This window comes from Pseudonaja textilis, chromosome Z (assembly GCF_049901715.1).
Source record: "Pseudonaja textilis isolate UNSWEBS1 chromosome Z, rPseTex1.2, whole genome shotgun sequence".
Lineage (NCBI taxonomy): Eukaryota > Metazoa > Chordata > Lepidosauria > Squamata > Elapidae > Pseudonaja > Pseudonaja textilis.
Window position 1 is genome coordinate 112,234,958 of NC_142008.1, and position 22,647 is coordinate 112,257,604.

The 22,647-nt window shown below is 36.4% G+C and overlaps 1 protein-coding gene and 1 pseudogene across 1 annotated transcript; one reads left to right on the top strand and one right to left on the bottom strand.

The window, feature by feature from the left end:
* LOC148124274 (vomeronasal type-2 receptor 26-like) overlaps positions 1-22,647 on the top strand; it is a 125,241-nt pseudogene that overhangs the window by 37,416 nt on the left and 65,178 nt on the right.
* Positions 6,943-21,526, bottom strand: LOC148124276 (vomeronasal type-2 receptor 26-like). The gene is made up of 5 exons (XM_087916140.1): positions 21,440-21,526; positions 20,750-20,919; positions 11,674-11,965; positions 7,809-8,663; positions 6,943-7,005 (listed from the first exon to the last, which is right to left on the bottom strand). The coding sequence occupies exons 1-5, from the start codon at positions 21,524-21,526 to the stop codon at positions 6,943-6,945; spliced, it is 1,467 nt and encodes a 488-aa protein (XP_087772266.1).

The following is a 22,647-nucleotide window of genomic DNA, read 5'->3' on the forward strand; positions in this document are numbered from 1 at the left end:
TCACTATTGGGTAGGATTGCTTCCATCAAAATGAATAGTCTACCAAAATTTTTATACTTATTTCAGACGATTCCAATCAAATTACATAGAATTTTTTTTTTGAAGAACTTAACAAAATAATTGCTAAATTTATTTGGCAAGGAAAGAAATCTAGAATAAATTTGAAGGCATTACAGGATTTGAAGAGCAGGGGTGGATTGGCACTTCCAAATTAGGAATTTTATTATACGGCAGCCTCTCTAGTATGGTTAAAAGGCTGGGTGAATTTAATCAATAAAAGAACGCTGCTGTTAGAAGGTCACAATTTGCAGAGGGGATGGCAAGCCTTTTTATAGGAGGTAGGGAAAGTCAATCAGACATACTTCCACAGACACTTAATTAGAGATCCACTTTTAACCAATTGGAAAAAAATACGGAAAAAACACTATTTAAAAGTACTGATTTGGTTATCGACAATGGAGGCGATGATTCATCCAAACAATCTGGACATTACCAAAATGATTAAATATAAAGATTTATTAGATGCACAAGGAAATTTGAAAACACGACAAGAGCTGCAAGAGCAGGGATTTAAAATAGATCAGTGGGTATATCTCCAAATTCATAGTAGATACAAAGAGGATAGAAAAGAATTCGGAATTAACAATAAACTCCAGCAATTAGACAAAATCTTACTAGGATCAGACAAGAAAAATATAACTAAATTTAACAACTATCTATTAGAAGTAGAGTTAGCAGAAGGGACAGTCAAAGGGAATATGATAGCCTGGAGTAAGAACGTAGGATGGAGTATCACATTAATAGAATGGGGAAAGATCTGGAGTAGAAACAATAAGATCACCAAATCAGCAGCATATAAAGAAAACGCTTACAAAATGTTTTACAGATGGCACCTTCCTCCCTCGAGATTGGTGCAGATGCACCCCAACACAAGCCTGAAATGTTGCAAATGTAAAAGAATAGATGAAACCTTTTTTCATATGTGGTGGTCTTGTAAAGAAACCCAGAAATACTGGCAAAGAATTAGAAAGTGGCTAGAAGATATAACAAAAAAAACAGACTGAGTATAAACCAGAGTCCTTCCTGTTAGGGATTTTTGATAAACAGCTATCTAAAAAAGTGAAGTATATAACAATACACATATTAACAGCGCCAGACCAATGTTTCCTCAGTGTTGGAAATTACCTCACATACCTACAGAACAGATGATCATCCAAAAAATCTCAGATTGTGCAGAAATGGACAAACTAACTTTAGCCTTAAAAAATAAAGATCCTTCAATATATTTTAACAATTGGAATTGTTGGTATAAATGGTTATATCAAAGATAGACCTTATATCATAAGGTAAAAGAGAATGGGACAAAGTTATGAGTGAAATAGAAACATATATATGGATAAGATGTGCGTATATGGCATAAAACAAGAAGAGAAAAGATCTTACAAACTGTCGAAAATGAGAATGTTTTTAAGTGTTCACTTTTCCTTCCTTTTTCTTTCTTTCTCTTTTATCTTTAATTTTCTTTCTTTTTTCTTTTCCTATTTTTCTATTCGTGTATGTGTTGTTTATTTGTTTTTTAATTGTAAAATTAATAAAATTTGTTTTTTTAAAAAGGAGTTGCAAATCTAATCTTACAAAGCTTCTCCTCCAGTAATGTTGAATTGCTAATTAGGGCATACAAAACTTTTGCTACACCATACTCAAATACAGGTCATCTGTCAGGAATCCACACTGTATATTGGACATTAATACAATTGAGTGAGTCCAGAAATATTTCATGAGAAAAGTATTACACTCCTCTTCTCACAACAGAATACCCTATATCACCAGGCTCAAAATTTTGGGCTTAGACAACCTTGTACTACGCTGCCTATGGTTGGATTAAGTATAGTACACAAAATTATCTGCTACAGTGTCCCACCAGTCAATAACTACTTCAGCTTCAACTGCAACAATATAACAATACAACTGCACACAACAGATACAAACTCAATGTAAACCACTCCAAACTTGATTGTAGAAAGTACGACTTCAGCAACAGAGTGGTCAATGCCTGGAATGCACTATCTGTCTCTGTTGTTACATCCTCTAACCCCCACTCCTTTAACCTTAAACTATCCACTATTGATCTTACCCCATTCCTAAGAGGTCAGTAAGGGGCATGCATAAGTGCACGATCATGCCTACCATTCCTGTCCTATTGTCCCCATTTATTTGTACCTATTTTCTGTATTCTTATTATGTTTATACTTATATCTATTATCTTGTAAGCGGTTGACAAGTCAAATAAATAAAATAAAAATAAATATGTACATATTTCAGGAAGTTTTCACTGCTCTCAAGGTATCTTGAAAGAATCTTATTTGTAACTGTATTTTCAGGCAGCAGTATTAAATCGGATAAAAGATTGGGTTAAACTAAAGGATAAGAGAATTTGAATGCTAGAAGGTCATGACCTCCAGATAGTTTGACATGCATTTTTGTGGGAAAAAGGGGTAAAACACATGCTTACTTTAATCAACACCAAATAAGAGATTTGCTCATACGGACCTGGAAGCAGATCAAAAAGAAACATTATATGGAGATACCCCGCTGGCTGTCAACCATGGACACCATGATTCATCTGAATAAATTGGATATAAAAAAATTGCAAGCTATAATGTACTGTTGAATAATCAAGGGAAAGTTAAATGGAATCAAGAATTAAGGGAACAAAGAATTATTTGATTGGTGGCCATATTTACAAATTCAAAATAAGTATAAAAAAGATTTAGAAGATCTTGGATTTCCATAAAGGCAAAAGCAATTAGATAAAATTTTAGTTGGGACAGAGGAAACATTTGTATTGAAAATATATAAATATTTATTGGGATTTAAGACGGAGGAGGAAATTGTGAAAACTACCATGATAGCATGGGCATGGAATTTTGGACAATAATATTGAGCTGGATCAATGGGAGAAATTATGGACCACAAATTTCAAATTAACGACATCTACAGCATACAAAGAAAATTTATATAAAATGTTTTATCGGTGGCACTTGGCCCCAACAAGATTGGCAAAGATATACCCTAACACAAGGCCAAAATGTTGGAAATGTGAACAAAATGATGGTACCTTCAATCACATGTGATGGTTATTCCCTGAGACCAAAAAATACTGGATTAGAATAAAAGACTGGCTGCAAGAAATCACTAAACACCAACCTGAACTTAAACCGGAACTCTTTTTATTAGGACTAATTACAGATCAATACCCAAAAAACATAAAATATATTATTTTACATATATTGACGGCAGCCAGAATAGCTTTTGCACAAATGTGGAAAGGACCCAACATCCTCCCAGAAGATGTAGTCATAAATAAAATCTTGGAATGTGCAGAAATGGATATGCTCACATTTGAAATGAAGGAGAGGAAGAATTCTGAATATTACAACATACGGCATAAATGGTATGAATGGTTAGAAACATATAAAAAAATAAGAAAAGAGAAAATGTAATTATTACAAGAGACCTTAATAAAATAATAGGCGGTATGAGGGTGGTGTGAGGGCCTGACGTCCACAGGTGGGGGTTGGGCTTACAGCCCAATGCCTTGCAGGACATTTGGCATTTGCCAGAGAACACCAAGATTGTCAAATTTGCCATTGGCGCTGTTAGAGATACACCCTAGCAGAATGTGTACGGCAGTCAGGCAGGCAGGCAAAAATATGTGAGATAAACGTTTTTGTAGCTTACACTCAGTAAAACAGATACACTGTGCTAGTTAAATAGTTTATTCCAGTAAGAGTTTTAGCATAGTCAAACAGTCCATATATCATTCACGAGTTCAGTCTGCCCGGGGATTATTCAGTTGCAAAGTCCAGTGTCGAAAAAGAGGTCAGTAAACTTACAAATATCAGTCCAGTAATATATCTCCTCGCAGTAGAGATATGAAGAAGTCAAACCTCCTTTCTTCCTTCGACGGTCAAAAGCTAAGCAGCAGGGAACACGCAGTTAGCAAACCATCAATCCAGCAATCCAGCAGGTTCTCTTGCTCCCTCTTATGGCAGTTTCACAACCGCAGCCAAAATTACATGCTTTGCAGTTTAAAATGACACACACTTAAACTTACTATCATAGTTTACATATATTATTTTACCCAAACTACGTTAGGTAACCTTGTAATTCCTAACAGGTACCCTGTGCTCTTCACTGCCTGCAACATCCTCCAGCATGACCGGTTTGGCAGTGGGTCAGTAATGGCGTTGGGGGCTGCACAGCCCTCCCTGTGCTCTCTAGAGGTAGCCTGACTGCCATTAGCTACTGTGATGAGATCCTCAGAACCCTTGTGAGACTATATGCTGGTGCGGTTGGCCCTGGGTTCCTCCTAATGCAGGGGTGTCCAACCTTTCACCTTCCCTTGGCCACATTAGAAGATGAAAATTTGGTTTGGGCCGCACATAAAATAAAATAACAGTAACGATACCTGATCATCCAAAAAAAACCATAGAAAACATAGTTAACATATTAAATTTATTTCAAAATGAAGTTAGTGAGATGTTTTTATTATTTATTATTAATTATTTATTAAAAATTATTTATTTTTATCATGGTTTTTTTATCACAGTTTTTTTATCATGGTTTATTTTCCGGCCAAATTTTTTTGGGGGGCGGGGAGAAAGCTCACCTGCCTCGTGCCTACCTCTCCTCCTGCAAATGGCCCGGCTGGATGAGGCAGGACTGGAAGGCAGAAGCAGCAGCAGCGGTGAGGGCAGAAGCTGCTGCTTCTGCCCCCACCGTGGCTTCTGAGCCCCCACCGCCGCTTCTTCCCCTCCACCGCTGCTGCCGCCACTGCTGACTGCTGCCCCGCCGCCACCCCTGCCGCTGCTTCTTCCCCCGCCACCGCTATTGCCCCCTCCACGGGGGCAGCGGGGGCAGAAGCAGCAGCGGTGGCGGGGGAAGAAGCAGCGGCAGCGGGGGCAGAAGCCACGGCAGGGGCAGAAGCGGCGGCGGGGGCAGCGGCAAGCGGGGCAGAAGCCGATGGCGGCAGGGGCAGAAGAAGCGGCGGGGGCAGGGGCAGAAGCGGTGGCAGGGGCAGAAGCGGCGGCGAGGGGAGGCAGCGGGGGCAGAAGCGGCGGTGCAGGGGGCAGAAGCAGTGGCGGGGCAGAAGTGGTGGCGAGGGCAGCGGCAGTGGGGGCAGAAGCGGCGGCGGGGGCAGAAGCAGCAGCGGGGGCAGCGGCGGTGGGGGCAAAAGCAGCAGCGGGGGCAGAAGCGGTGGCGGGGGCAGAGTGGCAGCGATGGCAGGGGCAGAAGAGGCGGCGGTGGTGGCGGGGGCAACAGCAGGAGGTGGCGCTCTGACAGCACCCGCCTTTTCTCTTGCTGCTTGGCCTGATGCTCGCCTCGCCCCACCTCGCGCCTGCCTCTCCTCGTCTTCCTCGCTGGCTCTGGCATGAAGGTTGGGGTGGGCACTGGGCCACATTACGAGGCAACCTGGGCCACATGCGGCCCATGGGCCATGGGTTGGACAAGCCTGTCCTAATGCAAGACAATGCTTGACCTCATGTGGCTGGAGTGTGTCAGAAGTTCCTGCAAGATGAAGGCATTGATGCGATGGACTGGCCCTCCAATTCCCCAGACCTGAATCCGATTGAGCACATCTGGGACATCATGTCTCACTCCATCTACCAATGCCATGTTGCAACACAGACTGTCCAGGAGTTGGGGGATGCTTTAGTCCAGGTGTGGGAGGAGATCCCTCAGGAGATCAGCCGCCACCTCATCAGGAGCATGCCCAGGTGTTGTAGGGAGGTCATACAGGCATGTGGAGGCCACACACACTACTGAGCCTCATTTTAACTTGTTTTAAGGACATTACATCAATGTTGGGTAAGCCTTAGTGTTTTTTTCCACTTTAATTTTTTTTTGGCAGTCTATTATATATAATGTATATCACCAAAAACATATTTATTGGAGTTCAGTTCCTGGATAACATGATTTAAAAATTCTGTTATGATTTTTTTGGTAGATTAAACCAGCTTTTCTTCAGGCATGGGACAAAAAATTCTTAAATCAAACATACCTTAGAGAAGACAATTGTAGACCACTGTATCCTACTTCTGCCTCCAATTTCATTGATTATTTTTATTATTTTGCAAAATTCTCATATCTCTCTACTTTATTGAATTTTTCTTTTGCTACTTAACTACAAAATGCTGCAAAAATGGAAGTCCTCTACTTGATTTGAGAGGGTTTTTTGGATTAAAGATTGGAAAGGAAAGAGAAAGCTACTGGGAAAAATTTACTTCTGTATATCTAACATAACATCTGTAAATACAAATATAAATTTCCACAAGGAATAAGCACTTTCAGAAGTTACCAACAAGCCTCTAAACAAATAAAAAATATAAATTTTAAAGACAAAAAAGGACAGATATAAAAAGTTGGAAAGGGGGGAACCCAATTAAGGTAGAATATCAGCAAACTGCCTGAGTCTGGAAAAATGAAATCTGGAAACCTAAGGCTCCAAATGAACTAAGTCGTGTTAAAAAAAAAAATAAAGCTTCAATTAACATGTAAAAAAAAAAGAAAAAAGGCTCCAAATGAACTAAGTCATGTTAAAAAAATAAAGCTTCAATTAACATGTAAAAAAAAAGAAAAAAGTCAAGGAAACAATTGGTCCACCAATCTGAGAAAATGGCAAGAAGGTGATGAGCAATAGGGAGAAAAAGAAACATGTAATTCATTTTTTTTGCATCTATCTCTGCGTAAAAGGGAAAAACAGCCAAACCTATAAAAAACAGAACTGTGAAAAACAGATTAGGAACACAGCTTAAAATAGATAAGAAAATGGTAAGAGAATAACTTCTCCAGCCTAGACAAGTTTCAATCACAAGGACTACATCCAAAGGTTCTGAAGGAACTGGCAGACATGATCTCAGGACCAATGAACTATATCTTTCAAAAATCCAGCAGAGCCAGAGAACTATCAGAGGACTGGCAAAGAGGTGATGTAGTTCCCATCTTCAAAAAAGGGAAAAAAGATATATCCAGGACACTACATATCTGACAACCTCACCTCAATACCAGGGAAGAGTCTGGAAAAGGTAGTCAAGGAATGAATCTGTGAACACCTAGAGGCAAAAGAATCATAACCAAAAGCCAACATGGGTTTGTGAAAAACAGATCATGCCAGGCAAACCTTTTTGCATTCTTTTATTAATCTACTGGATCCACTGCCTGGATTGCCCCATGACTATGTAGGATAAATGGGGAGGAACCTAGCCACCAGATTACAAGAACACAAGCAAGCAGTCAGATGAGGAGACCTCACGTTGCAGTGAACAAGGACACACATTTAATTTTGCAGCATCTAAAATCATTAGCCATGCAGGTAGAAATATAGCCAGGGAAATGATAAAAGCCTGGGAAATGGGCCCCTTGTCAGTTAATAGGAATGCTGAATTACCATCACATAATCAAACGCTTATGGGCCGAGAGCTTGGTAGCACAAGGAAATGACAGCCAATTGCCAGCCATTGACACACCATTCAGCCAACAGGACCACATAAACACAACTCACATAACAGCCCAAATCACACATTTCAGTAGAGAGAAATTCCCTGAAGATGGGCTCCAGCATGAATCGGAAACCTCCAAAGAGTAAATCTCTGGTTCCATTGACCTACCCAAATTCAATTTCTCCTCGTGATCCTATATATTTGCCTTCATTTGTTAAAATATCCTGTTAGTAAATTTTGTAAAAATTGAAATAACGGTATTCTTACAGCTACATTCCCATTAAATTAGAAGGAATCATAACTCACCTGCCAAGGTTGGACTTCCATCAAATTCCACTTCTCTCTATTGCTTGTTGCCTTCTGCCTGGCTCTGGATGAATACATAGCATGGAGACCATGTGCTAGAGCATAGACAGCATTGTAAATACTGTAGCTCTGGCCAGACATCTTCATTTCAAAGACAGTTCCAGGGAGACTCCCCAGATTTTCTTTCCCAGTGCAATTTCCTTTGCCTGGTGCATATCTATTGTACGTTGGAAGTGAACAGATAAATGAAGAACCCCAGAATGCCTGTAGCAAATACACTTTAGACTGATATGGGTTTAGGTTCTCAAGAAACTCTTGAAAGCCTGGTACCCTAATTGTGTGAAGGGCAAAGGACAAGCTGCCATTGAAAGACAATGGTGTGAATTTGTGGGACTCAAAGACAGAAGTGACATCCCAGAGAGCACTTATGACCCAAACCCTCTCTATTGGCAGCCTGTTATTAATTTCATAGCATTCAAGAATTACTCGTAAGCCTTCTATAGATTGAATGTCCCCATAAACTAGTATTACATTGGTTTTACTATACCACAGGGAACGTGCTATGTTGGTTAGATTAGTCTTTCGTAAAGTACTGGGGTCATAATTTGTCAATCTTGGAACAAATTGAATTAAAGAAATGCAAATATCACTCTGGATGAATTTTGGCATCAGATTTCTGAGAAATCTCTCTCCAGTGGTGTCTTCTGGGATGAGCAAATCAATCCAATTCCATCCAAAATATTTCAAGATCTGAATAATCCCAGCATACTGGAGCTTTTCATTTGGAGTCATCCAGAAGAAAGAAGGAAACTGCTGTTTATCACTCAACGTAAGGTCAAAAGTGCCATAACTGAGCTGCAGAATGGGAATAATAATGATGTGTTTTCAGAGTAGGTATTGTTTTTGCAGACATGTCAAAAAGGAGGAAGGAAGCACATTTCTTTTTGACCTTATTTCCATAAAAAGTTCTGATGGGAGAGATAAATACTAAATCTGGGGATGAACAAGTCGTTCCTAAAAGGTTTTGCAACCAGTCCATCATTAGTATTCCATTCATCACTTTTTAGACAGAGTCATGTCAACCTTTCATTGTGCTATGTAGAAATAGACAGCAGGTAGGAATGAGTAACAAGAGAGGAGGATTAAGGATTGGAGAATATTAATTACCCATAGTGATACTCAAACAACTTTCATCTTGCATTTTATAATATAAGGATAACGCATCTATTACTCTACTGATAAATACATTTACAATTGTTGTGGCATAAGAAAAAGAGAAAGTCAAATAACATGAGGCACACCGAGAAGATGGAAAGACAACATCAGACACACTACTACAATACCGATTAACAATGGCTGGACTTCTGGTTTGAACTCCTCCGGCAACGGACCAAAATCCGCAATCATGCATGGTTTCGATCCATGCTTGCTGCCAGACTGCCCCAAGCATAGTGAATTGGAAAGAAGACTGCCAGCAGGGTCAAGGAGAGTTGCATCTCTCCTCCTCAGCTGGCCATGACTCTCTTTGCCGAAGGGGGTTGCAGTGGTGGTCAAAAATGGCCAATTCAAAGAAGAACTCGACCAGAAAAGAAAGTGCAGGAGGAAGATAAGAAGAGAAAGTTTTGGTTGACCAGATTAATCTGAAAAGGCAACAATGTAATGTACCCTGAATTTAAAATATAAAAATAACATTGTTCCCAAAGAAGACTTTAAAGTGGCGAAGGAGAGAGGGAAGGGGAAGGATTTGGTTTTTTCCTTTCTCCCTTCCTTATACTGACAACTAAGAGACTTAAATAAGAAATTGACTAAAATCCATTTTGAGATTAATAGGCATTTAAGATGAAAATAAAATGTCAAAGGGATAATACAGATTTTTGGATATTTAAAAACTTTTAAAAGCAGGAAAGGAGAGAAAAAGAATAAAAGGGCAGGATCTGGAAAAATGGAGGAGACTGCCTGGAAGTAAAAGGAATTTACAGGGAAACCTTAACAAGATTCCTAAAAGATACATTCCTACTGAAACTTTGTAACAAAATAATAGAACCCCAGGAAGAGAACGTGGAAAAAAGAAGCAAGAAGAAACAGCTTTGGATTCTTTGGATTACTTGGTGATTTTTGGATCTTTGGCTATTGCATTTAAATGACTAAAATCAATCGGGTGGTTGTTTAAAAGTGTTTAAAATGGCATCACTTTTAGAAGAACTGAAAATGGAACTTAAAAAGCAGAAAGAAGATGCACAAGAAGGGAGAGGTTCTTTTGGCTTAGTATTTCAATTCTTAGAAATGGAGATCTGGAACTATGAGAAACAACAAGAAACACTTGTAGAACAAGATCTGGACAAAGGAGAAGCCCTCTTTAATGAGCAAGTAATTTTATTTGGGGGGAAAAAGGAAAGGGGAGTGAAAAGTTTAAGATTTGAAAAAACAACCAAAAAAAGAGAATAGTTTGAAAAATAATTACAATATTAGAAAGAAATAGAAGAGGGGGTTACAGAAGAGAGAATTAGAAATACAGAGACAGGGAGGTAAAAGGGGGAGGGAGAAGAAGAGTGGGGAGAAGGAAAGCAAAAGAAGTTATAAAAGACAGAAACGAGATATAGAGAAACAGTGAAAAGATATAAGGATTGAAAGTATAAGCCTGTTTAGAGATAACGGGTGAAAATTTAATTGAAAAAGGGATTCTGCAATGGTAGCTTGGATTGTATTGTTATATTAGAAATAGAAATAATTCTAGAAAATATGATGACTAAAATGATGAATAAAATATTTATTGTAATATAGTGGAATGTTTGTTAATAAATAAATGAAATAAAGTGAATAAGAGAATGAAATTAGGAAAGGATGGGAACATTTTAATTATTATTAATGATTTATAAAACTATAAATGAAGAGAAATATGGAAAAAAAACCTATTAATTATGGAAAGTCTATAAGTGTTCATAAGGAAGTATGATATTCAATTAAAAAGAAAAAGATGTTAAGATTTTAATGAATATTAATGATAGAATTGAATTGGAATGGAATGAGTGTTTTATTTACAGATATATATAATTTTTAAAGAACATAGTGAATATTTTAAGAATGTACCAAGCAGAATTTGACTGGAAATTATGTATTTGATTGATTGTTATAATTTTAAAGGTATAAATTGAAGTTAAACTAAGAGTTGAAAGGACAAAATCAAAAGATATAAAGGTGTCATACTCCAATTATTAACTACAGGGGAAAATTTGTTTCATGAGCAAAGGTAATGTGAAATTGAAACAAGACAGACAAAAGTATGAATATAATTATTTGAATTGAGATATGAGATAATTAAAAATAAAGTTGAGAAAATCAAATGAGGGGAAAATCTATGTAGAAAATGTTAAACAGTAATAAGTCATGAAATAGAACACAAAGATGAACATGAAATTGAGTTTTTGTCTGTATGAAGAAGTGATAACCTGTGATCATGCTACTCTAAAAAAAAAAGATGTTTTATTTGTATGATTTTTTTTGTGTGTGAAAAATCAAATAAAATTTATATTTTTTTAAAAAAACCAATTAACAAGGTTGTCAGAAGAGCGAGAATGAGAACCTTGTGTCTCTCTTTACACCTGAAGTGATAAAAGAGGAGGAAGAGAAAGTGAAAGAGGAGAATAAGAAGAATGAAGATAGAAAGAATGTCAGCTACACCATTTCTTACACAGTAATTGATGCATTTCATTTCTCTGATAAAATAAATAAATAAAAACTATCCAAAATGAATCCCCCAATATTTCATCTGTTTTTGAAGGCTTCCCCCTACCTTTAGTCCTCAGACAGTTTTTTTAAACTATCACCCTTTCAGTCTTCTTGTGCATTTGTGAGCCCAGACACCTACCTGTGGAATTTTGTAGGTGTTTAAGATGTTGGCCATCTGGATGGTATTCTGCGAAGGAAGATCACCAATGATGCCCATGATGTTTTGGTCCTTTCCCTTCCTGTAATTGAGGGGACAGCAACTTTCCACAAAGAATAGAGACAAAATCCTCTCAGAGGCTTTCACTGCCTGAAAACCATTCTCATATACCTTGGAGACCAAGGTGATGTTGGGTATCAAGTTCTCATTCATATTGATCTCCTGAATGGCAAAAGTGAAGGCCAGGACATGCTGGTAGTTTTTAGGCAGGGGCCTGCAAGAAGAATTTCATTTAGTTCAATAATCTTAAAATGTGACAAGGATTGAATTTAGATAGATATGTTTTTGTTTTTATTTATTTATTTTGATTTGTCAATCGCTTACAAGATAATAGGTATAAGTATATACATAGTTATGAATACATGAAATGGGTATATATAAGAAAAATAAAAGAAACAATAGGAGGAGAAGGGAGGAGCCTGCGCCGTGACGATACGGTCTGCAATCGAGCTCCTCGATTGCAGCCGATATCTCCGTTACCGGTCGGTCCAAACGGGCCTATGCTGTCCTGTAGGGACAGCTATCGTGAAGATCGTACCCCGAGGACTCCGGGGATATCGCAAAATCCCTGGAGGGCCCGGGTGAAGCTCTTCTTGCCAGCGGCGGAGAGGCAGCCCCCATGCTGCTGAAGTCGGGGCGGCTCCAGAAAGAACGGGTTTGAGAGAGAGTTTGTCGGTTGGGTGAGAACCTTTTTTTTTTTATTTTTTGAGTCTTGAAAGTCCACTCTGATTATTAGAAGAAAACTGTGTGATTTTTTTTTCTTTTGACAAAACTAAGCGGCGTTTTTTTTAAGGGAAACGTCAAAGAGAGAATTTATTTACTTTTTTTTTCTTTGCTTCCGGACTTTTATTGTTACTTACTGGATAACTGGACTGTTCTTTTTTATATTTATATGTTCTATTCTTCCTTTGGATTTTTTATTTTTAGGCTAGAGGCTCCCTTTGTTTATTTTTTCTTTTGCTTTTATACGTTTGTGTATTCCACGCCGGCTTTTTTTTTTTTTTTTTTATGCTGTTCAGAGAGGAGGGGGGAAAGTGAGAACTAAGAAACTTTGTAACACTGCCAACTAGAGGCTTGGAAACATTTTACTTGAACTGGAAAAAGACGAAGTTCCTCTTCTCAAGAACATCTTCTGATAAGATAGAGGAAAGCACTTTGTAGAATATTATTACAGATGTCTTTCTGGATATTTATGGCTTAGCTTTGAAGCTTGTGGGAAAGAGAAGGGAGTCATAATTAGAGCCTTGGACAATTAAATAGAGTGCAGTGTATTGTTGCTTACTTTCTTTTTCTAATTCCTTTTTTTAGTTCCGCCACCCCCTCCATCAGCATCAAGGTTTTTATTTTTAAGTTTGATTTATTTGCAAAGGGAAGCCTCTGAATTTTTCTTTTATTTTTATTTTATTTTGATTTATTTTACTTTATTTTTTCTTCCTTCTATTTGGATTCTGCTTTTCTTTTTAATGTACATTAATGGACTATTTCTTTTTTCTTTTTTCAATTGAGGTTTTCTTTTTGGCTGGATTAAGGTGTGGAATTTGAAGAAATTTATTTTTCTTGTTTTTTGTTTTGCTTTTTCTCTCTTTTTCTCTTTTCCTTTTTTTTGGTTTTGGCCTTGTTTATTATTATTATTACTGGGTTTTTATTTCTATTTTTACTCTCTTTTGTGGATTATTTTTTCTAATTGGATTAAGGTCAGGAAGAATTTGAAGAATTTTTTCTTTTTTTCTCTTTTTTTGCTCTTTTCCTTTTCCTTTTTCATGTTTTTCTTCTTTTTCTCTCATTATTGGCTTTTTTATTGTTGGCCTTTTCATTTTGGATTATAACTGCATACCTTTTTTGGATTAAAATTTGAAAGAACTTGAAGAGCTGGAACTATTTAAAATGAGTAAGAAACTTATATCTTCGGGTGCCTCTATGTCTGCTTCTGCCTCCCCACCATCTGGACAGCGCTAAATTCAGACATTGTTAAAGCAAGATAAAGAAAAAGAACAAGAAAGAGTATCTTTTCAGATGATTATGCAAGGAATTCAAGATCTTAAGGTAAAAATAGATACCATTGAACAAAGAACAGGGAGGACGGAGGAAAAAGTGGAAAGTATCCAACAGATGATGGTAAAATATGAGGAGAGACTTCAAGAAGTCGAAGAGGGGGGCAAACGAAGAGAGGAGAAGATTGGAAATATTGATAATAGATTAACAGTGATTGAACAAGAAAAAAGTGGGATGTTGAAGTGGGAGTTGGATAGATCCGAATTTTATCTCAGATTTCAAAATATAGAAGAAGAAAAAGGACAAGATTTGGCTGCGATAATGGTAGGAATCTTGGCGGATACGTTGGAGATAACAGAAGAGAAGATGATGGATGGAATAGATGAGATATATCGAGTTTTCACAAGATATGCGATGAGAAATAACCTCCCCAGAGAAGTTCATATTAGATTTATTAAAAAATCCATGAAGACACAAATATTACAAGTGGCAAGAGAGAAGATATTGAAATACAAAGGTAAAGAAATTTTGGTTTTAAAACAAATACCTAGAAGAGTGAGAGAGATGAGAAGAGAATATCGATTCCTGACCAAAATGTTATTGGAAAAAGAGGTGACTTACAGATGGTTGATCCCAGAAGGATTGATGTTTACGTGGCAGGAACAGAGACATAGAATTGATTCAATTGAGAAGGCAGAACTGTTCTATGCAGAAGTTTTTGGAGGGAGACAAGGAGGGGCAGGAAAGGAGGTTCCACCAATTGAATCCCAAGAGGAACAAATGGAGATTGGAAAAGAAGAAGGTGCAGTAGGTGGACAAGTGGATATTAAAGATCAACGTAAAGCAAGACCCACGAGAGTGGTTAAATCTAAATATAAAATATAATCATGGAAGAGAAAAACTGATTACAATGAATATAAATGGACTGAATTCAGCTGCTAAGAGAAGGAAGATTTTTCCATAAATTAAGGAAACTAAAGTTTGACATAATTTGTCTACAAGAAGTACATATTAAAAAGCAACATGAACAATTGTTATTACAACCAAAATTAGGGAAATTGTTTACCTCTTTGACTCAATGTAAGAAAAGAGAGGTGGTCTTATATATTAAAGAGGCTATCCCAGCAAAAATGATTTATACAGATGAAGATGGGAGAATATTAATGGTAGAAATAATGGACAATAATAGAAAGATACTTTGACTGCAATTTATGCCCTGAATGATAAACAGGAAGAATTCTATAAAAACTACATACCAAGATGGCTGAACTGGACTATGCTAATATAATTATGATGGGAGACTTTAATGGAATTGTGGATAATAAACTTGATTATATTGCAACAGCAGTAAAGCATAATAGAAAACTCTTCCTAAATCTTTTTTTTTAAATGATGAATTAACTTTAAAAGACATATGGAGAGAAAGAAATATTAAACTTAAAGCAATATACGTTCTATTCAAATAGGCATCTATCATGGTCCAGACTGGATATGATTTGGATCTCAACAGACTTAATATCTAGTATTCAAGAAGTAAATATTGAAACAAGTACTTGGGCTGATCATAACCCATTGACAATTAAATGGAAGGGACAAAAAAAGATCGAGATGGACATTAAACAATTCTATTTTAAAGGAGAAGGAATTTATACAATGGATGGAGAAAGAATTGGCTTTTTTTCTTTAAAGAGAATAGAAAGAAGACACTTCAATACAGAATGTTTGGGACACAATGAAGGCTTATGCTAGAGGCTTGATAATAGACTATACAAGAAAAAAAGAATATTAGGAAAAGGCAAACCTTCAAAGCCTTGGAGGATGAATATAAAAAGACTCTGAAAAAGAATTGCAGAAAATACCACACAGAAAAGACGGTCAAATTTAAACTGGATATAACTAAACATAAAATGGACTTAATAGAGAAAGAAGAACTGCACAGAAAAATTAGGAATGCTAAACAGAATTATTTTGAAGGAGTGCAAATAAGCCAGGTAGATGCCGCATATAAACTGAGAAAGGAGAAGAGTCGAGGAAAACATACGCGGTTAATAGATGACCAGGTAAAACTTGTCACTTGGCAGCAAAAAAGGAAATTATCTATGATTTTTACAAACATTTGTATAAGAAAGAAGATATTGATGAGGAAAGTTAAACAATACCTGCAGAATGCAAATCTACCTAAGATACCTAAAAGAGTTGAAGAAATGCTAGAAAGCAATGTAACAATGATGGAGTTAAGCCAAGCACTTAGAAACAAAATAATGGAAAGGCACCAGGTCAGATGGGTTTCCTGTGGGGAATTTTATAAAACCTTTCCAGAATCATTATATTCCACTGTTAGAAGTTATGAATGAAGTTATGTTAAAAAAGATAATACCTAAAACATGGTCAGGAGGCCTATATTACACTGTATTCAAAAGGGAGGTGGACCTACTTCAAATCAAATTATAGACCGAATTCCTTATTAAATGCAGATTATAAAATTTTTGCTTCAATATTAGCAGAAAGACTAAAAAGTATTTGAATAACTTTATCATCCAGATCAAAATGGGTTCCTGCCATAACAAGCGACAAATTAGAGACAATATGAGACGGTAATTTTGGACACCTTATGGAATATACCGTGAGCGCATCCTGAAAAGCAAATGGCTTTGATATTTTTAGATGCTCAAAGGCGTTTGATAATGTAAACTGTATGTTTGATTGGGTTATGGTACTTTTAATGGAACAGATGGGCTTTGCTAGAAAATTTATTCAAACAATAGAAGCAATTTACAATGAACAAACAGCTAAGGTAATGATGGAGGAGAATTTACAGATCCTATTAATATGAAAAGAGGCACAAGACAAGGTTGTCCTCTTTAGCCCTTTGTTATTTAATATTGATTTTGGAAGTGTTGAATAGAAATATCAGAGAAGATAAACTATAAAGGTGAAAAATTAAAAGGAAAATTTAAACTACAAGCTTTTGCAGATGATCTAGTCTTCATCTTGGAAGACCCTATAGAAACAACCTGAAGCTGTTGGAAAAGATAAACATATGGGGAGGTGGCCGGTCTGAAAATAAATAAAAAGATAAAACAAAAGATTTTGTCAAAGAATATATTTGGGGCAAAAGAGAAGAACTGGCAGAACATTAAAAATTCAAGTTACAAATAAGGTTAAGTACTTGGGGATATATTTGACATCAAGATGTGAGTACGTAAGGAGAACAATTATATTAAACTTAAACAACAGATAGCCCAAGATTTGAGAAAAATGGGAAAACCTACAATTGTCATTAATAAGGAAGGATTTCAACAATTAGATGAACATTTACCCAGAATTTTATTTTTGTTTCAAACAATACCAATTAGGCTTGGAAAAGAATATTTGAGTTTAAATAAAATTGTTTTGAAGTATATATGGCAAAAGGCAAGAAAGCAAGAATAAAGTTAAAAGCTTTTTGGGATGCTAGATCTAGAGGAGGTTTGTGCCTGCCACAATTGGGAGTTGTACTACCAAGCACCCAAATTTGATGTGGGTTAAAGAATGGATAACATTAAGGAGAAACTAGATTGTTGACATTAGAAGGACATGATTTGCTGTGGGTTGGCATGCTTTGTGGTATAAGGAGCAAAAACACAGGGGGTATTTTAGAAGACCATGCTATCTGAGTCTCTGTGGTTAAATTAGGAAGACAAAAAAAACAATGTTATTTGAAAATTCCAGTTTGGTTATCGACGATGAGAAAGCGTTTTCTTACCCTATCAATCTATAAAAGGAACAAACAGTTGAAAGCTATAGGAATTACTAGATGAAAAGGTGAACTTAAATCGATGCAAAATTAGAAGACAGAAGAGTATACAGATGAATTGGTTTTCATATCTGCAAAATACATTCAAAAGTATTACCGATGGATTCCAAAACAGAGGATTTTATGATAAACAAACTGATTTAGATAAGATTTTGATGGGTACTGATGAAAAGGTGATTAAAAAATTATATAAGTTACTTGTTGGAAATTAAGCTGGAGGAAGAACAAGTTAAAGAAACTATGATTGCTTGGGAGGAATTTTGGATATGGGATTGACTTGGAAAATGGCTTGAAATTTATGGTTGCAAAATTATAGTAGGCAATGTCTACAGCCTATAAAAGAAAACTTCTGTATAAGATGTTTACAGGTGGCATTTCCCCCGACAAAGGATAGCAGAGGTGTTCAGAACAAATCCGAAAAAATGCTGGAAATGTCATCAGAAACCTGGTTCATACTACCATATGTGGTGGACTTGTGTGGATGCTAGAAAAGATTGGACTAAAATCCACATGTGGTTGGAAAAAATGACAAAGAAGCATAGACTTGAAACCAAACTTTTTTATTGGGAATCTTACCAGATATTTATAGTAAAGAAGTTGAAATATTTGATTGTAAATGTATTGACTGCCACTAAGTTGTATTTGCAAGTTGGAAAAATGAGAAAATTCCATTGCAGGAAGAAGATTATAAAAAGAAAATATTGGAATGTGAGATAGATGATTGACTTTTGAAATCAGAGAGCAAGAAAGATAAACAATTTTATATAGTTTGGGATCTTTTCTATCAATGATTGAATGATGAAATACAAAAATAGAAATGTTAGAACAATAAGGAATAATATTGATTTTATTTTTCTTTTCTTTTTTTTATGTTTGATATTATATCTATATAATGGTTTTCTGTTTTCTTTTTTTTCTTTTTATTTAGGATAGAATTGGCATGATTACATGATTTGTTTTAGAATAAATTATTTAAAATATAGTTATCTCATAAAGGCATGATTCGAATCAAAAGTTTAGTCAAACTTCTTTTTTAATAGTGATACTATGATCTATAAGTTTGTATTGATAATAAGAGTATTATATAAGGTAATTGTAATTGTGACTATGAGATGAATGCACAAAACTGATGAACCAACTGTAGGATCTCACTGTTTGTATATAAATATGGGGGAGCTTGATGTTTTTATGTTTTGTCGTTTTGTTTGTATGTCAAAAACAATAAAAAACTTTTTTTAAAAAAAGAAACAATAGGACAGAGGATGGTAGGCACGTTGGTGCGCTTATGCACGCCCCCTACAGACCTCTTAGGAAAGGGGAGAGGTCAATAGCAGACAGTCTAAGGTCAAAGTTTTTGGGGTTTGGGAAAGAAACCACAGAGTCGGGTAGAGTATTCCAGAAATTGACCACACTGTTGCTGAAGTCTTATTTCCTGCAATCAAGTTTGGTGCGGTTAACCTTGAGTTTGTATCTATTGTGTGCTCTTGTGTTGTTATGGTTGAAGCTGAAGTATTAATTGACAGGTAAGTCATTGCAATGTATGATTTTATATACCACACTTAGATCAGACCAAAGTGGGCGTAATTCAAGGTTTTCTAGGTCTAGAATTTCAAGTCTGGTGGCATAAGCTATTCTACAATGAGTAGAGGAGTGGAGAACTCTTCTTGTGAAATATTTCTGGACTTTCTCAACTGTGTTAATATCAGATACATAATGTGGGGTCCAGACTGGTGAGCTGTATTCAAGTATTGGTCTAGCAAATGTTTTGTATGCTCTACTTAGTAGTGTGATATTACCAGAGAAAAAGCTATGTAGGATTAGGTTAACAACTCTTAACACCTTTTTGGCTACGTAGTTACAATACGCCCTAGCACTTAGATCATTAGAGATGAGTATTCCAAGATCCTTGACAGAGCTTGGATCATCAACAAGGCCTTGACGATTCAGCTTGTATTTTATTTTCTGATTTTTTTTTGCCAATATGTAGGACAGAGCATCTATTTGTCGAGATTTGAAGTTGCCATTTCTTTGACCATTCTGATACATAGTTTCATGTTTTTCTCCATGTCTAAAATGACTTATCTTTCTGCTTTAATGAGTATTAGAGAAATAAAGAAAGCACTTATATTCTGAACCACTTCTTTGAAAAAAAATAAACAGAATACCGGAGTTGGAAGGGACCTTTGAGATCTAACGCCTAGTCCAACTGTTGCTCAAGCAGGAAACCTTATGCCATTTCAGACAAGTGGTAGTCCAATCTCTGCTTAAAATCTTCCCATGTTGGAACATTCAAACTTCTGGAGGCAAGCCATTCTGCTGATTAATTGTTCTAACTGTCAGGAATTTCTGTTTAGTTCTAAGTTGCTTCTCTCCTTGTTTTCTATCCATTGCTTCTTTTCCTGCCTTCAGGGGCTTTGCAGAATCGATTGACTCCCTCTTCTTCTTTTTTTTAGTGTGCAGCCCCCTAATTATCTTGGTTGCTGTTCTCTGCACTCTTTGTGGAGTCACAACATCTTTTTTAGTTAAGATAGTCCAGAAGTGAGAAAGGAATGGAATGAGGAGCTGAGGTGGAGTGTTTGAATCAGACTTAGGATCTGATGGGCATTTGTGCATCACATATGGAGAAGTTTAAAACTGGCTTTTAATGCAGTTAAAAGGAGTGTTTCATATATGCAGGGCAACAATGCAACTGTGAGGCAGAAACTGGTGAATTGTTAAAGACAATCCAAGTACTCAAGATGTAAGAATTTATTACATTGATATTTTTACACTTCTATTTTTCTATGTTTCTACATACCCTGCAATAAACAAGGAGGCAAACAAGGAATAAGTGACAAAATTCTAACAGTGTCATTAAACAATAGGAGAACCAAAAATATATATAACTTTTATTAAAATGCTAAATATTTTTGTCTGGGTTACTTTTTATCTTTATTTTGCATACAAAATAAAACAAATATAGAGGGACTATATTATGAAAATTAAAATTGGGAGTTTTTCTTTTCAGCAGATGAATTTACATTCAACAGTTATATTCCAACACCTGAAATATCATTAATCAAGGCAGATGTATAAATAAAAATGATCCCTAAGCCAGTTTAAATTCTCATCTAACATAAAAAAAAATTAACCAGAATCTCTTATATATAATCATGTTTAAAAAAAAAACCTTGAAAGATAGATCAGAGTTTCTTTTAAAGGAGTACTTGCCTTCCTTTCAAAGACCCTGCTGGATGTTCCATAAAGTTGAGCAAAGGCAATTCAGAATACACAGTAGATACAAATTCTCCAATGACTATATCACTGAAGTGGGCAGGAGAATTAAGCTGCAAATGCAGTTTGTTAGCACACATAGAGTTGAAGGTTTTGCTGAAAGAAGCCTGGTGGACAAGGAGAGAGAGTAGAAACCAATGGCAAAGTATATGAGCATCTTTGAATGCCGAAGCAATTTGGCTCCAGTCACAGCAGGGCAGCCACATCTTCATCAGAACACTTTGCCTCGAAGAATGAAAAAACCTCTAATACTTATCACCTTAGTGATTCATACTGCAACCTACTCAGCCTCATGGAGTTATTAATATTAAACTATTAAGTCTCCCTAGGTTCTGTGCCTCTACCTAAAAACAAGTTTAATTAATTAGTTTAGATAATTACAAGGGAGATAATGCCCTTTAGCAAAACTATTCAATTATTTTTGAGTTGAAGAAATTGCACAATCCAAACCCATGGATTGTGCAATTCTTGGCAGCACTTCATCAGGCAAGAAAAAATGGTCTTGAGATCATAGCAGGTTTTGGAAATTGAGTTTTGCATGCTGATTAAAAGAGGAAGAGATAGATTAGTAGTCAGGTAGGTTTTCCCTTCTCACCTCACAACCTCCTTATTCAGAGAAATACTTACCAATTCTTCCCCTTGCTTTGCTGAAACTGTCACATTGGGGAAAAAAGGAAATTCTGAAGGAGCATATTTATACAGATTCCCAATCATCCAGGTGATGGTTGTCTGAAAAGTGCTTTTTCCCCAAAAAGCAACTGGTGTTTCTTATTTTATTCTTTGAAAACACTTCAAATAGAGGAATTTGGAAAGGTCACAGGCCTTAAGATAAATAAAAACAAAACAAAGTTATTGACTAAAAATTTAAAAGAGAAGCAAAAAAAAGAGAGAATTAGAAGGAAAATTGGGAATGCAAAGTGTGAAAAGGGCAAAATATTTAGGCATTTGGTTAACAGCAAGATGCTCTTCAATTAAAAAAGATAATTACAACAAATTAATAATACAAATTTAAAAAATTAGAAATGTGAGGGAAATTTCAGCTATCATTACTGGGGAAAATTGTGGCAATTAAAATGTCTACTCTAGGGAGAAGGGAGGAGCTTGCGCCGTGACGATACGGTTTGCAATCGAGCTCCTCGATTGCAGCCGATATCTCCGTTACCGGCCGGTCCAAAAGACCTATGCTGTCCCGTAGGGACAGCTATTGTGAAGAGCGTATCCTGAGGATTCCGGGGATATCACAAAATCCCTGGAAGTCCCGGGAGAAGCTCTTTTTGCTGGCAGCGGAGAGGCAGCCCCCATGCTGCTGAAGTCGGGGCGGCTCCAGAAAGAACGGGTCTGAAAGAGTCTGTCAGTTGGGTGAGAAACTTTTTTTTTTATTTAATTTTCTGAGTTCTGATAGTTCACTCTGATTATTAGAAAAAATCTGTGTGATTTTTTTTTCTTTTTTTGACAAAACTGACTAAGCGGCGTTTTTTTTAAGGGAGACGTCAAAGAGAGGCTTTATTTGCTCTTTTTTTTCCCTTTGCTTCCGGACTTCATTGTTATTTACTGGATAACTGGACTGTTTCTTTTTATATTTATACGTTTTATTCTCCCTTTGGATTTTTCACTTTTAGGCTAGAGGCTCCCTTTGTTTATTTTTTATTCTTTTTTGCCTTTATATGTTTGTGTATTCCTTGCGGGCTTTTTTTTTTCTAATTATGCTGTTCTGAGAGGAGGGGGGAAAGTGAGAACTAAGAAACTTTGTAACACTGCCAACTAGAGGCTTGGAAACATTTTACTTGAACTGGAAAGAGATGAAGGACTTCTTCTCAAGGACATCTTTTGATAAG